The 18,639-nt window shown below is 43.3% G+C and overlaps 1 protein-coding gene across 7 annotated transcripts in view; it reads left to right on the forward strand.

Annotated features, from left to right (window-relative positions):
- The window catches only part of LOC124014772 (peripheral-type benzodiazepine receptor-associated protein 1-like), a 241,513-nt gene extending 224,580 nt beyond the window's left edge, over positions 1–16,933 (forward strand). For 4 of the 7 annotated variants that reach the window (XM_046329861.1, XM_046329868.1, XM_046329866.1 and 1 more), the window contains 6 exons: positions 2,202–2,270; positions 3,079–3,126; positions 13,115–13,227; positions 13,459–13,530; positions 14,056–14,184; positions 15,930–16,933. In XM_046329861.1, the coding sequence (XP_046185817.1) occupies positions 2,202–2,270; positions 3,079–3,126; positions 13,115–13,227; positions 13,459–13,530; positions 14,056–14,184; positions 15,930–16,598 (1,100 nt within the window). In that variant the 3' untranslated portion in view covers positions 16,599–16,933. Of the gene's footprint in view, positions 1–2,201; positions 2,271–3,078; positions 3,127–13,114; positions 13,228–13,458; positions 13,531–14,055; positions 14,185–14,893; positions 14,930–15,929 lie in introns of all 7 variants that reach the window. The other 3 variants (XM_046329867.1, XM_046329863.1, XM_046329864.1) reach the window with 3 other exon arrangements.
- Positions 16,934–18,639: the final 1,706 nt, after the last annotated feature.

The raw sequence follows: 18,639 nt of genomic DNA on the forward strand, positions 1-18,639 counted from the left end.
GTTCAGAACACCTTTATTTAACCAGAAACACCTTATTTAACCAGGTAGGCCAGTTCAGAACACCTTTATTTAACCAGGTAGGCCAGTTCAGAACACCTTTATTTAACCAGGTAGGCCAGTTCAGAACACCTTTATTTAACCAGGTAGGCCAGTTCAGAACACCTTTATTTAACCAGGTAGGCCAGTTCAGAACACCTTTATTTAACCAGGTAGGCCAGTTCAGAACACCTTTATTTAACCAGGTAGGCCAGTTCAGAACACCTTTATTTAACCAGGTAGGCCAGTTCAGAACACCTTTATTTAACCAGGTAGGCCAGTTCAGAACACCTTTATTTAACCAGGTAGGCCAGTTCAGAACACCTTTATTTAACCAGGTAGGCCAGTTCAGAACACCTTTATTTAACCAGGTAGGCCAGTTCAGAACACCTTTATTTAACCAGGTAGGAACACCTTTATTTAACCAGGTAGGCTAGTTCAGAACACCTTTATTTAACCAGGGAGGCCAGTTCAGAACACCTTTATTTAACCAGGGAGGCCAGTTCAGAACACCTTTATTTAACCAGGTAGGCTAGTTGAGAACACCTTTATTTAACCAGGTAGGCCAGTTCAGAACACCTTTATTTAACCAGGTAGGCCAGTTCAGAACACCTTTATTTAACCAGGTAGGCCAGTTCAGAACAAGTTCTCATTTACAACTGCGACCTGGCCAAGATAAAGCAAAGCAGTGCGACAAAAACAACACAGTTACACATAAACAAACGTACCGTTCAATAACACAATAGAAAAGTGTGTGCAAATGTAGAAGAGTAAGGAGGTGAGGCAATAAATAGGCCCTAGAGGCAAAATAATTACAATTTAGCGTTAACACTGGAGTGATAGATGTGCAGATGATGATGTGCAAGTAGAGATACTGGGGTGAACAGTTGATGTTGAGTTGTGTCTGTTACTTGAACTATGAAGTATTTATTTGGGCTGCAATTTCTGAGGCTGGTATCTCTAATGAACTTATCCTCTGCATTGGAGGTAACTCTGGGTCTTCCATTCCTGTGGAGGAGGAACTAGTTTCATCATAGTACTTGATGGTTTTTGTGACTGCACTTGAAGAAACTTTAAAAGTTCTTGAAATGGTCTGTATTGACTGACCTTCATGTCTTAAAGTAATATTGGACTGTCATTTCTATTTCCTTATTTGAGCTGTTCTTGCCATAATATGGACTTGTTCTTTTACCAAATAGGGCTATCTTCGGTACACCACCCTTACCATGTCACAACACAACTGATTGGCTCAAATGCATTAAGAAGGATAGAAATTCCACAAACCAACTTTTAACAAGGCACACCTGTTAATTGAAATTAATTCCAGGTGACTACCTCGTGAAGCTGGTTGAGAGAATTCCAAGAGTGTGCAAATCTGTCATCAAGGCAAAGGGGTGGCTACATTGAAGAATCTCAAATATAAAATGTATTTTTTGTTGTTGGAGGAATTCCTCAGAAGTGATAGAACAACAGCTGTGTCTTGGTTAATGGAAAACACACATTTAACTCATGATCTCTTTGCTGTTCACGAGTTCCCACTTTAAATGACTCATGTCCCGAGTAAGATTTGTGCTATTTGATTAAATGTAAAAGTAAACCAAAGAAATCTCACTCCTATGAGCTGCTTTCTATGCTTTCATGGTTCGTCTTTAATTGCACTTGGATGTTTGTGTTTGCTGACTGTTTTAGGATAACCATCCTAGCTTGAGCTTATGGGTTGTTCGTCGACTCCTTGTCATGTGACTCATTTCAAAGAATTGCCAGAAGCATAAATTAGTGGGATAAGCTGTTGGGGGGGTGGCTAAGTGCTATGGACCCAAACACGCACACAAACACACACACAAAAACACACACACACACACACAGCATTAACCACCCAGCCAACTAGAGAAAGCTGACAAAACAATGTCTCTATTTCATGCTTCTATTTCCACCAAAAGGATCTCTTCGGATGGTTTAACCCTTCCACTTCCACTTCCTGTGTTCTGTTCGCTGGTTATTTACTATTGGTTGGTTTATCAAATGGCTTTATACAGGCTTCAAACTCATTCTGTCTCTCTGTCTGGTCTGCTTCTTCATGGTTCTGGCGTCTCTGTCTCTCTGTCTGTGTTTTTTTTTTGGTTTCAAATTTGGTTTTCCTTCTTATTTTTAAAAATTCCATAAAGGCACTCGCTCACATGCACAGCTTCCGCGTCGCCCTGTCCCACCGCCGAAACCAAGACGATCCAGGAAAGGTGTGTCTCGCTGTCGCTGCTGATTGGCTGTCTCTCTCTCCTTTCTCCTTCCCTCTTTCCCACTCCTCCTTTGATTCCTCTCTATCACTATGATCAGAGGGGATCTGTGGATTCACACTGTTCAATATCCAAAACATTATCATTATCTGTGGATTCACACTGTTCAATATCCAAAACATGATCATTATCTGTGGATTCACACTGTTCAATATCCAAAACATTATCATTATCTGTGGATTCACACTGTTCAATATCCAAAACATTATAATGATCTGTGGATTCACACTGTTCAATATCCAAAACATTATCATTATCTGTGGATACACACTGTTCAATATCCAAAACATTATCATTATCTGTGGATTCACACTGTTCAATATCCAAAACATTATCATTATCTGTCGATTCACACTGTTCAATATCCAAAACATTATCATTATCTGTGGCTTCACAGTATTCAACATCAACATTATAATGATCTTCCTTAGACTAAGATGTAGGAGGCCTAAAACTTAGATTGATGCAGTTCCTGGTTATAGCATTTTGAATATACAAATTGCCCTAGTTTCAGTGCAGTTCCCCCTTCCTTCAGCATCCCCTCTGATCTCCTTATGTCTGTCTCCTGTGTGACTGTATAATATAAGATCTGGCCTCGGGCTGCTCTCTCTAGGGTTGGCATGGGTTTCTACATTTAGTTTGATTGTACTACTGAGTGTGTCCGAACCAGGAGGACCAGGGTGAAATGCTCCATTTAACCTGCTCCTCTGTCCCCACCCAACCTCACTCCCATACCCATCTGCTCTTCCAGTGGAGGCTGCTGCGCTGTGGGAAGATAGCTTAGACTCCTCCAGTCAAGGTTTGTAACATATCCGTTAGTCTCTCTCTGTCTCTCTCTCTCTCTGTCTCTCTGCCTCTCTGTCTCTCTCTCTCTGTCTCTCTCTCTCTCTCTGTCTCTCTCTGTCTCTCTGTCTCTCTGTCTCTCTCTGTCTCTCTCTCTCTCTCTCTGCCCCACCCCCCCTTGCCTGCTCTAGTGTCCACTGGAAACCTGCATGTATTAGAAAAGATACGCATGACATCGTCGTTACACTGTCTCTCTAGACATTACACTGGCTCTCTAGACCTTTCTCTAACTGCTCGTGTCCACTGGAAACCTGCAAGTATGAGAAAAGATACGCATGTCATCGTCGTTACACTGGCTCTCTAGACGTTACACTGGCTCGCTAGACGTTACACTGGCTCTCTAGACCTTACACTGGCTCTCTAGACATTACACTGGCTCTCTAGACGTTACACTGGCTCTCTAGACGTTACACTGGCTCTCTAGACCTTAAACTGGCCCCCTAGACGTTACACTGGCTCTCTAGACGTTACACTGGCTCTCTAGACGTTACACTGGCTCTCTAGACCTTAAACTGGCCCCCTAGACGTTACACTGGCTCTCTAGACCTTAAACTGGCCCCCTAGACCTTACACTGGCTCTCTAGACGTTACACTGGCTCTCTAGTCGTTACACTGGCTCTCTAGACGTTACACTGGCTCGCTAGACGTTACACTGACTCTCTAGTCGTTACACTGGCTCTCTAGACCTTACACTGGCTCTCTAGACCTTACACTGGCTCTCTAGACCTTACACTGGCTCTCTAGACGTTACACTGGCTCTCTAGACCTTACACTGGCTCTCTAGACCTTACACTGGCTCTCTAGACCTTACACTGGCTCTCTAGACCTTACACTGGCTCTCTAGACGTTACACTCGCTCTCTAGACGTTACACTGGCTCTCTAGACGTTACACTGGCTCTCTAGATGTTACACTGGCTCGCTAGACCTTACACTGGCTCTCTAGACCTTAAACTGGCCCCCTAGACGTTACACTGGCTCTCTAGACCTTAAACTGGCCCCCTAGACCTTACACTGGCTCTCTAGACGTTACACTGGCTCTCTAGACGTTACACTGGCTCTCTAGACGTTACACTGGCTCTCTAGACGTTACACTGACTCTCTAGACGTTACACTGGCTCTCTAGACGTTACACTGGCTCTCTAGACGTTACACTGGTTCTCTAGACGTTACACTGGCTCTCTAGACGTTACACTGGCTCTCTAGACGTTACACTGGCTCTCTAGACGTTACACTGGCTCTCTAGACCTTACACTGGCTCTCTAGACGTTACGCTGGCTCTCTAGACCTTACGCTGGCTCTCTAGACCTTACGCTGGCTCTCTAGACATTAAACTGGCCCCCTAGACCTTAAACTGGCCCCCTAGACCTTAGACTGGCCCCCTAGACCTTAAACTGGCCCCCTAGTCGTTACACTGGCTCTCTAGACCTTACACTGGCTCTCTAGACCTTACACTGGCTCTCTAGATGTTACACTGGCTCTCTAGATGTTACACTGGCTCTCTAGATGTTACACTGGCTCTCTAGACGTTACACTGGCTCTCTAGACGTTACACTGGCTCTCTAGACGTTACACTGGCTCTCTAGACGTTACACTGGCTCTCTAGACCTTACACTGGCTCTCTAGATGTTACACTGGCTCTCTAGACCTTTCTCTAACTTCTCAAGTCTCCACTGGAAACCTGCATGTGTTATACTAGATACGCATGACATCATCAACATGCGACCTCTCTAAATCTGTCTCTGACTTGCTGCGTCATTCTAACGGGCTGATATGAATGAACCTCATCCTGCTGCCACCAAGGACTGTCTGCTTGCCTATTGATAACAGTGCTGGTGATGATGATGTCCTCTTCCTCCTGATGTTGTGTCATGTAATGTTCTAAGGGACATCATCACTACATGACACACACACACACACACACACACACACACACACACACACACACACACACACACACACACACACACACACACACACACACACACACACACACACACACACACACACACACACACACATACACACTTTCACATACACACTTACAATTTCACATACATGCACAGTCAAAAACACACACACTTTCTCTTTCACATACACACACACATGCACACACACACTTTCACACACACACACACACACACACTTTCACTTTCACATACTAACTTACACTTTCACATACACTACATATGCACACACACAACACACTTTTAAACTCATCATATACTGCTGCTAATCTGTTTGTATCATTATTATCTATCCTGATGTCTAGTCACTTTACCCTCCTTCATGTACATATCTACCTGAAATACCTTATTATTATCTATCCTGATGTCACTTTACCCTGCCTTCATGTACATATCTACCTCAAATACCTTATTATTATCTATCCTGATGCCTAGTCACTTTACCCTGCCTTCATGTACATATCTACCTCAAATACCTTATTATTATCTATCCTGATGCCTAGTCACTTTACCCTGCCTTCATGTACATATCTACCTCAAATACCTTATTATTATCTATCCTGATGCTTAGTGACTTTACCCTGCCTTCATGTACATATCTACCTCAAATACCTTATTATTATCTATCCTGATGCCTAGTCACTTTACCCTGCCTTCATGTACATATCTACCTCAAATACCTTATTATTATCTATCCTGATGCCTAGTCACTTTACCCTGCCTTCATGTACATATCTACCTCAAATACCTTATTATTATCTATCCTGATGCCTAGTCACTTTACCCTGCCTTCATGTACATATCTACCTGAAATACCTTATTATTATCTATCCTGATGCTTAGTGACTTTACCCTGCCTTCATGTACACATCTACCTCAAATACCTTATTATTATCTATCCTGATGCCTAGTCACTTTACCTTGCCTTCATGTACATATCTACCTCAAATACCTCTTTCTCCTGCACATTGATCTACTACTGCTATTCCCTGTATATAGCTGCACATTGAGCTGGTACTGGTACTTCCTGTATATAGCTGAACATTTATCTGGTACTTCCTGTATATATATCCACATTGATCTGAACCTCCCTGTATATAGCTGCACATTGATCTGGTACTTCCTGTATATAGCTGCACTTTGAGCTGGTACTGGTACATCCTGTGTATAGCTGAACATTTATCTGGTACTTCCTGTATATATCTCCACATTGATCTGATACTCCCTGTATATAGCTGCACATTGATCTGGTACTGGTACTCCCTGTATATAGCTTCACATTGATCTGGTACTCCCTGTATATAGCTCCACATTGATCTGGTACTCCCTGTATATAGCTCCACATTGATCTGGTACTTCCTGTATATAGCTGCACATTGATCTGGTACTGGTACTTCCTGTATATACCTCCACATTGATCTGGTACTCCCTGTATATAGCTCCACATTGATCTGGTACTGGTACTCCCTGTATATATCTCCACATTGATCTGATACTCCCTGTATATAGCTGCACATTGATCTGGTACTGGTACTTCCTGTATATAGCTCCACATTGATCTGGTACTCCTGTATATAGCTCCACATTAATCTGGTACTGGTACTCCTGTATATAGCTCCACATTGTTCTGGTACTTCCTGTATATAGCTCCACATTGATCTGGTACTCCCTGTATATAGCTCCACATTGATCTGGTACTCTCTGTATATAGCTCCACATTGATCTGGTACTTCCTGTATATAGCTCCACATTGATCTGGTACTCTCTGTATATAGCTCCACATTGATCTGGTACTTCCTGTATATAGCTCCACATTGATCTGGTACTTCCTGTATATAGCTCCACATTGATCTGGTACTCCCTGTATACATCTCCACATTGATCTGGTACTCCCTGTATATAGCTGCACATTGATCTGGTACTTCCTGTATATAGCTGCACTTTGAGCTGGTACTGGTACATCCTGTGTATAGCTGAACATTTATCTGGTACTTCCTGTATATATCTCCACATTGATCTGATACTCCCTGTATATAGCTGCACATTGATCTGGTACTGGTACTCCCTGTATATAGCTTCACATTGATCTGGTACTCCCTGTATATAGCTCCACATTGATCTGGTACTCCCTGTATATAGCTCCACATTGATCTGGTACTTCCTGTATATAGCTGCACATTGATCTGGTACTGGTACTTCCTGTATATAGCTCCACATTGATCTGGTACTCCCTGTATATAGCTCCACATTGATCTGGTACTGGTACTCCCTGTATATATCTCCACATTGATCTGATACTCCCTGTATATAGCTGCACATTGATCTGGTACTGGTACTTCCTGTATATAGCTCCACATTGATCTGGTACTTCCTGTATATAGCTCCACATTAATCTGGTACTGGTACTCCCTGTATATAGCTCCACATTGTTCTGGTACTTCCTGTATATAGCTCCACATTGATCTGGTACTCCCTGTATATAGCTCCACATTGATCTGGTACTCTCTGTATATAGCTCCACATTGATCTGGTACTTCCTGTATATAGCTCCACATTGATCTGGTACTCTCTGTATATAGCTCCACATTGATCTGGTACTTCCTGTATATAGCTCCACATTGATCTGGTACTTCCTGTATATAGCTCCACATTGATCTGGTACTCCCTGTATACATCTCCACATTGATCTGGTACTCCCTGTATATAGCTGCACATTGATCTGGTACTTCCTGTATATAGCTGCACTTTGAGCTGGTACTGGTACATCCTGTGTATAGCTGAACATTTATCTGGTACTTCCTGTATATATCTCCACATTGATCTGATACTCCCTGTATATAGCTGCACATTGATCTGGTACTGGTACTCCCTGTATATAGCTTCACATTGATCTGGTACTCCCTGTATATAGCTCCACATTGATCTGGTACTCCCTGTATATAGCTCCACATTGATCTGGTACTTCCTGTATATAGCTGCACATTGATCTGGTACTGGTACTTCCTGTATATAGCTCCACATTGATCTGGTACTCCCTGTATATAGCTCCACATTGATCTGGTACTGGTACTCCCTGTATATATCTCCACATTGATCTGATACTCCCTGTATATAGCTGCACATTGATCTGGTACTGGTACTTCCTGTATATAGCTCCACATTGATCTGGTACTCCCTGTATATAGCTCCACATTAATCTGGTACTGGTACTCCCTGTATATAGCTCCACATTGTTCTGGTACTTCCTGTATATAGCTCCACATTGATCTGGTACTCCCTGTATATAGCTCCACATTGATCTGGTACTCTCTGTATATAGCTCCACATTGATCTGGTACTTCCTGTATATAGCTCCACATTGATCTGGTACTCTCTGTATATAGCTCCACATTGATCTGGTACTTCCTGTATATAGCTCCACATTGATCTGGTACTTCCTGTATATAGCTCCACATTGATCTGGTACTCCCTGTATACATCTCCACATTGATCTGGTACTCCCTGTATATAGCTCCACATTGATCTGGTACTCCCTGTATATAGCTGCACATTGATCTGGTACTGGTACTCCCTGTATATAGCTCCACATTGATCTGGTACTTCCTGTATATAGCTCCACATTGACCTGGTACTTCCTGTATACATCTCCACATTGATCTGGTACTCCCTGTATACATCTCCACATTGATCTGGTACTCCCTGTATATAGCTCCACATTAATCTGGTACTGGTACTCCCTGTATATAGCTCCACATTGACCTGGTACTTCCTGTATATAGCTCCACATTGACCTGGTACTTCCTGTATATAGCTCCACATTAATCTGGTACTGGTACTCCCTGTATATAGCTCCACATTGATCTGGTACTCCCTGTATATAGCTCCACATTAATCTGGTACTGGTACTCCCTGTATATAGCTCCACATTGACCTGGTACTTCCTGTATATAGCTCCACATTGACCTGGTACTTCCTGTATATAGCTCCACATTAATCTGGTACTGGTACTCCCTGTATATAGCTCCACATTGATCTGGTACTTCCTGTATATAGCTCCACATTGACCTGGTACTTCCTGTATATAGCTCCACATTGACCTGGTACTTCCTGTATATAGCTCCACATTAATCTGGTACTGGTACTCCCTGTATATAGCTCCACATTGATCTGGTACTTCCTGTATATAGCTCCACATTGATCTGGTACTCCCTGTATATAGCTCCACATTGATCTGGTACTCCCTGTATATAGCTCCACATTGATCTGGTACTCTCTGTATATAGCTGCACATTGATCTGGTACTCCCTGTATATAGCTCCACATTGATCTGGTACTGGTACTCCCTGTATATAGCTCCACATTGATCTGGTACTCCCTGTATATAGCTCCACATTGATCTGGTACTCCCTGTATATTGCTCCACATTGATCTGGTACTGGTACTCCCTGTATATAGCTCCACATTGATCTGGTACTGGTACTCCCTGTATATAGCTCCACATTGATCTGGTACTGGTACTCCCTGTATATAGCTTCACATTGATCTGGTACTGGTACTCCCTGTATATAGCTCCACATTGATCTGGTACTCCCTGTATATAGCTCCACATTGATCTGGTACTCCCTGTATATTGCTCCACATTGATCTGGTACTGGTACTCCCTGTATATAGCTCCACATTGATCTGGTACTGGTACTCCCTGTATATAGCTCCACATTGATCTGGTACTGGTACTCCCTGTATATAGCTCCACATTGATCTGGTACTGGTACTCCCTGTATATAGCTTCACATTGATCTGGTACTCCCTGTATATAGCTCCACATTGATCTGGTACTGGTACTCCCTGTATATATCTCCACATTGATCTGATACTCCCTGTATATAGCTGCACATTGATCTGGTACTGGTACTTCCTGTATATAGCTCCACATTGATCTGGTACTCCCTGTATATAGCTCCACATTAATCTGGTACTGGTACTCCCTGTATATAGCTCCACATTGATCTGGTACTCCCTGTATATAGCTCCACATTGATCTGGTACTTCCTGTATATAGCTCCACATTGATCTGGTACTCCCTGTATACATCTCCACATTGATCTGGTACTCCCTGTATATAGCTCCACATTGATCTGGTACTCCCTGTATATAGCTCCACATTGATCTGGTACTCCCTGTATATAGCTCCACATTGATCTGGTACTTCCTGTATATAGCTCCACATTGACCTGGTACTTCCTGTATATAGCTCCACATTGATCTGGTACTCCCTGTATATAGCTCCACATTGATCTGGTACTCTCTGTATATAGCTCCACATTGATATGGTACTGGTACTCCCTGTATATAGCTCCACATTGATCTGGTACTCCCTGTATATAGCTCCACATTAATCTGGTACTGGTACTCCCTGTATATAGCTCCACATTGATCTGGTACTTCCTGTATATAGCTCCACATTGATCTGGTATTCCCTGTATATAGCTCCACATTGATCTGGTACTCCCTGTATATAGCTCCACGTTGATCTGGTACTCCCTGTATATAGCTCCACATTGATCTGGTACTGGTACTCTCTGTATATAGCTCCACATTGATCTGGTACTCTCTGTATATAGCTGCACATTGATCTGGTACTGGTACTCCCTGTATATATCTCCACATTGATCTGATACTCCCTGTATATAGCTGCACATTGATCTGGTACTTCCTGTATATAGCTCCACATTGATCTGGTACTCCCTGTATATAGCTCCACATTAATCTGGTACTGGTACTCCCTGTATATAGCTCCACATTAATCTGGTACTGGTACTCCCTGTATATAGCTCCACATTAATCTGGTACTGGTACTCCCTGTATATAGCTCCACATTGATCTGGTACTTCCTGTATATAGCTCCACATTGATCTGGTACTCCCTGTATACATCTCCACATTGATCTGGTACTCCCTGTATATAGCTCCACATTGATCTGGTACTGGTACTTCCTGTCTATAGCTCCACATTGATCTGGTACTCCCTGTATATAGCTCCACATTGATCTGGTACTCCCTGTATATAGCTCCACATTGATCTGGTACTGGTACTCCCTGTATATAGCTCCACATTGATCTGGTACTCTCTGTATATAGCTCCACATTGATCTGGTACTCCCTGTATATAGCTCCACATTAATCTGGTACTGGTACTTCCTGTATATAGCTCCACATTGATCTGGTACTCTCTGTATATAGCTCCACATTAATCTGGTACTGGTACTCCCTGTATATAGCTCCACATTGATCTGGTACTCCCTGTATATAGCTCCACATTGATCTGGTACTCCCTGTATATAGCTCCACATTGATCTGGTACTTCCTGTATATAGCTCCACATTGATCTGGTACTTCCTGTATATAGCTCCACATTGATCTGGTACTCCCTGTATATAGCTCCACATTGATCTGGTACTTCCTGTATATAGCTCCACATTGATCTGGTACTCCCTGTATATAGCTCCAAATTGATCTGGTACTCTCTGTATATAGCTCCACATTGATCTGGTACTCCCTGTATATAGCTCCACATTAATCTGGTACTGGTACTTCCTGTATATAGCTCCACATTGATCTGGTACTTCTGTATATAGCTCCACATTAATCTGGTACTGGTACTCCTGTATGTATATAGCTCCACATTGATCTGGTACTCCTGTATATAGCTCCACATTGATCTGGTACTCCTGTATATAGCTCCACATTGATCTGGTACTCCCTGTATATAGCTCCACATTGATCTGGTACTTCCTGTATATAGCTCCACATTGATCTGGTACTTCCTGTATATAGCTCCACATTGATCTGGTACTTCCGGTATATAGCTTCACATTGATCTGGTACTTCCTGTATATAGCTCCACATTGATCTGGTACTCCCTGTATATAGCTCCACATTGATCTGGTACTGGTACTTCCTGTATATAGCTCCACATTGATCTGGTACTCCCTGTATATAGCTCCACATTGATCTTGTACTTCCTGTATATAGCTCCACATTGATCTGGTACTTCCTGCTCCACATTGACCTGGTACTTATAGCTCCACATTGATCTGGTACTTCCTGTATATAGCTCCACATTGATCTGGTACTTCCTGTATATAGCTCCACATTGATCTGGTACTTCCTGTATATAGCTCCACATTGATCTGGTACTTCCTGTATATAGCTCCACATTGATCTGGTACTTCCTGTATATAGCTCCACATTGATCATTGATCTGATCTGGTACTTCCTGTATATAGCTCCACATTGATCTGGTACTCCCTGTATATAGCTCCACATTGATCTTGTACTTCCTGTATATAGCTTCACATTGATCTGGTACTTCCTGTATATAGCTCCACATTGACCTGGTACTTCCTGTATATAGCTCCACATTGATCTGGTACTTCCTGTATTTAGCTCCACATTGATCTGGTACTGGTTCCTCTATTACTCCATTCTTGTGTATTTTGTTCCTCGTGTTCTATTTATTTTTATTCTTCACTCTGCGTCGTTGGGAAGGGCTCTTAAGAAAGCATTTCACGGTTAAGTCTCCAACTGTTGTATTCACTCAGACTGAACTGAGTGAAAACAGACCGAACTGAGTGAAAACAGACTGAACTGAGTGAAAAACGGACTGAACTGAGTGAAAAACGGACTGAACTGAGTGAAAAACGGACTGAACTGAGTGAAAACGGACTGAACTGAGTGAAAACAGACTAAACTGGTTTGACTCTTTCATGTGACCCTCACCATCCTGAAGGCCTGCAAAGAAAAGGTCCAAAAACATCCTCAAAGCCAGCCTCTGCTGTTGTTCATCTTGTACTCTCGGTTCTCCCGGTGATCGTGTGCTGCATGAGTTACTATTAACTGCATGGAAATTAAAATGAACAAGATGTTCCACTCAAAAAATGGTCAGAAATCTGACTCTGTATTTCTGTGTTTGATTGACAGGTCCCAGCCAATCTGATGTCGCCACGGCAAACCCGGCGGACACCGGTCCTCGCAGGATGAAGGCCATCTTTGATTACGACCCTCGAGAGAGCTCTCCCAACGCTGACATCGAGGTGAGCGTCCTGTAACGAAGGCTTGTGTTATAGTTATATATTAAAAACAGACAGTAAAAAGACGTGTTTCCGATTCACTAGACAGTCAAGTTGGAGCTCTAATGTTCTATTGTCTGTACTGAACAATGGAAACAAGTCTCGTACCAATCAGGCCTTACCAGTTGATGTTACTCCATTTTGGGAAAGATAAAGTCCTATTGTTATCATGGTCTTCTCTATGGCCATCTGCAGGTTGAGCTGACCTTTGGTGCCGGGGATATCATCTATGTGTTTGGTGACATGGACGATGATGGGTTCTTCTATGTAAGTGTATCTGTCTATGTGTCTCTGTGTCTCTCTCTCTGTGTCTCTCTCTCTCTCTCTGTGTGTGTCTCTCTCTCTCTCTCTGTGTCTCTCTCTGTGTCTCTCTCTCTGTCTCTCTCTGTCTCTCTCTGTCTCTCTCTCTCTCTCTCTCTCTCTCTCTCTCTCTCTCTCTCTCTCTCTCTCTGTCTCTCTCTGTGTCTCTCTGTGTCTCTCTGTGTCTCTCTGTGTCTCTCTCTGTCTCTCTCTGTCTCTGTCTCTGTCTCTGTCTCTGTCTCTGTCTCTGTCTCTGTCTCTGTCTCCGTGTTTGTCTCATGTGTGCAAACAAACACTCTGAGAAGGCTGTAAAAAATGTTGAACTGTTTTAACACCTTAAAGACGTGACCATGTGAATGACGAGGACGTTGTTGTTGTTGAAGTATTAATGCAGGTGATGGACAGACATGCTCGCCGACTATCTTTTTTTGATTGCCTAAGGTCAAAGGTTATACATGTGTGACGTGGGTGTCTAATGTGCGTCGTTTCCAGGGTGACCTGAACGGACACAAAGGCCTGGTCCCATCTAACTTCCTACAGGCTGCCCCAGAGGCTGCTGGGAAAGCTCCACCATTTGACTCCCAGCCTCCGTCCGTAGCCGAGCCCAGGACAGAATCGCAGGTACGGTCAGCACACTGTGTGGACGCGTATGACGGCCTTGTAGCCAAAACGTTTGTAGCCCGTTGCCTCTCAAAGCCTGATGGGAAAGAAGTTTGAATCTTTCTTTTGGGGGGGGGGGGGGGAGAGGAACTTTCACACAGCATTTATTTCACCAGGTAATTTGACTGAGAACACATTCTCATTTACAGAAATGACCTGGGGAATAGTTACAGGGGGGATGAATGAGCCAATTGGAAGCTGGGGATGGTTATGTGGCCGTATTGGGAATTTAGCCAGGACACCCCTACTCTTACGATAAGTGCCTTGGGATTTTTTAATGACCACAGAGAGTCAGGAGACCTGTTTAACACCCTCAATCACTGCCCTGGGGAATTAGGGTATTATAATTCAATTTTAGACCAGAGGAAAGAGTGCCTCCTACTTGCCCTCCAACACCACTTCCAGCATCATCTGGTAGCCCATCTAGGGACAACCTTGCTTAGCTTCAGAGGCAAACCAGCAGTGGGGATGCAAGGTGGTTTCCTGCTGACCGTTTGATGTTGCAGAACACTGACAATATTTCTATGCCAACCATTTTCCGACATATAATGTATATGTCCCCTTTTTATGTTTGTTTTGTCATATCCCTGTCACTCTTTTGCTTAAGTCTTTATCATTTCTGTTTTTACATTTGATTTTCTCCTTCTGTTTCCTGCATGGCCTTTTGAAGAAGCAAAAACGAACTGTGCACTTTAAGACTTAAAGCGTAAGTGTCTCTGAGGGGGATCACACCCTCCCAGCTGAGTGTTAGTAACTAGTGCTTCCTACTCCCTCCATCCTGTGCTGCTGTTCATCCTCATTCTTACCTTACCAGTACTAGTCTCCTCAGATGTGTCGCCTCCTGTCCATGTTCACAAGATCAGGCCCAGGGTGACGGGCTGAGATTTCTGACCAACTGGGTATTCTCTGCTCACCCCACCCAACCGTTCTCCTGTATCCCTTGGCTTCCCTGGTGATTTATATCCCTTGGCTTCCCTCTTGATTTATATCAGTTGGCTTCCCTGGTGATTTATATCCCTTGACTTCCCTGATGATTTATATCCCATTGCTTCCCTGATGATTTATATCCCTTGGCTTCCCTGGTGATTTATATCCCTTGGCTTCCCTGATGATTTATATCCCTTGGCTTCCCTGATGATTTATATCCCATGGCTTCCCTGATGATTTATATCCCTTGGCTTCCCTGGTGATTTATATCCCTTGGCTTCCCTGATGATTTATATCCCTTGTCTTCCCTGATGATTTATATCCCTTGTCTTCCCTGATGATTTATACCCTTGGCTTCCCTGATGATTTATACCCAAGGCTTCCCTGGTGATTTATATCCCTTGGCTTCCCTGGTGATTTATATCCCTTGGCTTCCCTCTTGATTTATATCCCTTGGCTTCCCTGGTGATTTATATCCCTTGGCTTCCCTGATGATTTGGAGGCGCTGATAGCTTTATATATAATATATATATATAATTTAAAATATATTTTTTTAGCGTTATCCAACTATTTACAGTTAAATGTTTCCCTCTGTTACGTGTTCAATCAGTTCATGTACAATTGACATAACTGACTCTTAGTACGTTTGTTGTTGATAGTATGTTACTTAACAGATTTAGTTGATCGACAGGTTCAGTAGAAGCCTCAATACTTTAAGAATAAAGAAGTGTTGCATTCTTATACTCTTATACTCTGTTTCCATGGTTTCCCTCCACAAGGTGAGCCTGAGCACATTCCCAGAGGAGGTTCCACATCCACCCATCCACACAGGGCTGACTGGCCCAGTCCACACACATCCACCCCTCCACACAGGGCTGACTGGCCCAGCCCACACACATCCACCCCTCCACACAGAGCTGACTGGCCCAGTCCACACACATCCACCCCTCCACACAGAGCTGACTGGCCCAGTCCACACACATCCACCCCTCCACACAGAGCTGACTGGCCCAGTCCACACACATCCACCCCTCCACACAGAGCTGACTGGCCCAGTCCACACACATCCACCCCTCCACATAGAGCTGACTGGCCCAGTCCACACACATCCACCCCTCCACATAGAGCTGACTGGCCCAGTCCACACACATCCACCCCTCCACACAGAGCTGACTGGCCCAGTCCACACACATCCACCCCTCCACATAGAGCTGACTGGCCCAGTCCACACAGACCACCAACACCTGGATCCGTCCGCAGCAGCAGCCATGATGAAACCCTCCTCCATGGACCCTGCCCCAACCCCCAGCCTCAGCACCTCTCCGCCCCACGTCCCAGCAGAAAGTCCCCCACAGACAGACGTCTCCCCACCAGGCAAGAAGAAGAAAGGCTTGTTCTCCAAAGGGAAGAAGCTTTTCAAGAAGCTGGGATCCAGCAAGAAGGATTGAAACTTGGGACATTTACCAACTCATTGCAGTTCTTGTTGAAAACGCTTTTATATCATTATCGGTCTTGGTTGTCTTGAGCTATGCTGTTAGTTTAGTTGTAATATTCAGTAACTATGGATACACTAAGATATTATACAGCTGAATACACCTCTTCGATATAATACTATTAGACGAGCTGGCAATATGTGGAGGGTATTTTGTGTGTATCTGAAACAGCACCCTATTCCCTATATAGTGCACTACTATAGCACCCTATTACCTATATAGTGCACTACTATAGCACCCTGTTCCCTATATAGTGCACTACTATAGCACCCTGTTCCCTATATAGTGCACTACTATAGCACCCTGTTCCCTATATAGTGCACTACTATAGCTCCCTATTCCCTATTTAGTGCACTACTATAGCACCCTATTCCCTATATAGTGCACTACTATAGCACCCTATTCCCTATATAGTGCACTACTATAACACCCTATTCCCTATATAGTGCACTACTATAGCACCCTATTCCCTATATAGTGCACTACTATAGCACCCTATTACCTATATAGTGCACTACTATAGCACCCTATTACCTATATAGTGCACTACTATAGCACCCTATTCCCTATATAGTGTACTACTATAGCACCCTATTCCCTATATAGTGTACTACTATAGCACCCTATTCCCTATATAGTGCACTACTATAGCACCCTATTACCTATATAGTGCACTACTATAGCACCCTATTACCTATATAGTGCACTACTATAGCACCCTATTCCCTATGTAGTGTACTACTATAGCACCCTATTCCCTATATAGTGTACTACTATAGCACCCTATTCCCTATATAGTGCACTACTATAGCACCCTGTTCCCTATATAGTGCACTACTATAGCTCCCTATTCCCTATTTAGTGCACTACTATAGCACCCTATTCCCTATATAGTGCACTACTATAGCTCCCTATTCCCTATTTAGTGCACTACTATAGCACCTATTCCCTATATAGTGCACTACTTTGGGAATAGGGAGACATTTCAGATGCAACCATTGCCATATATAAGACGTGATGGCATCAATTGAGTGCGTGTTAATGAGCACGTTGAAGTATTTCAGCTCCTAACCTGTTCTGTGCTTACAGACTTCCTCTGAATACCCACTGATTCTATGATAACCTTTAGTAGTCCACTCTGTGAGGGGTTTCTCATTCACCTTCATCTGGCAGTATTATCTGGAAGGATTTGATCAGATACTGATGTTAAAAATGGTGCTCTAGACTTTCATTTAGACTCTCCATCGTTGGCTTGGAGAGGCCCCATGCATCATGTCCAGGTTACGCTCCAACCACTGTCAGTTTAAACTGAGAGGATGGGCTTGGAGAGGCCCCATGCATCATGTCCAGGTTACGCTCCAACCACTGTCAGTTTAAACTGAGAGGACGGGCTTGGAGAGGCCCCATGCATCATGTCCAGGTTACGCTCCAACCACTGTCAGTTTAAACTGAGAGGACGGAAGAGGGTCCCTTCATCTGTCGACTGTTGTCTCTCAACCCTGTCACTTTTCAGATTGATCTGGAATGTATTCTATAATGGATGTATTTTAACATCATTGAGTCTCATATCAACAGTATTATAACTAGCTAACTATATAACAACAACAAAAATATGCTAATTGTACACTTTTGAGTCTTTCACTTGTTGTGAAGATTTCACTACACAGTACAGCTGAATGGAAGTTGTTCCTTTTAACAACAACTGCATCCATTTCATTACGATGCATAACCAACAAGTCATTTATTTTAGAGGGTGTTGAAGTTTGGAACGTTTGATATTTAGTGTGAGGATGGACAGGCCTTGTGGTCTTCTAAAGTGTGAGGATGGACAGGCCTTGTGGTCTTCTAAAGTGTGAGGATGGACAGGCCTTGTGGTCTTCTAAAGTGTGAGGATGGACAGGCCTTGTGGTCTTCTAAAGTGTGAGGATGGACAGGCCTTGTGGTCTTCTAAAGTGTGAGGATGGACAGGCCTTGTGGTCTTCTAAAGTGTGAGGAT

This window comes from Oncorhynchus gorbuscha, linkage group LG02 (genome assembly GCF_021184085.1).
Source record: "Oncorhynchus gorbuscha isolate QuinsamMale2020 ecotype Even-year linkage group LG02, OgorEven_v1.0, whole genome shotgun sequence".
NCBI classification, from domain to species: domain Eukaryota; kingdom Metazoa; phylum Chordata; class Actinopteri; order Salmoniformes; family Salmonidae; genus Oncorhynchus; species Oncorhynchus gorbuscha.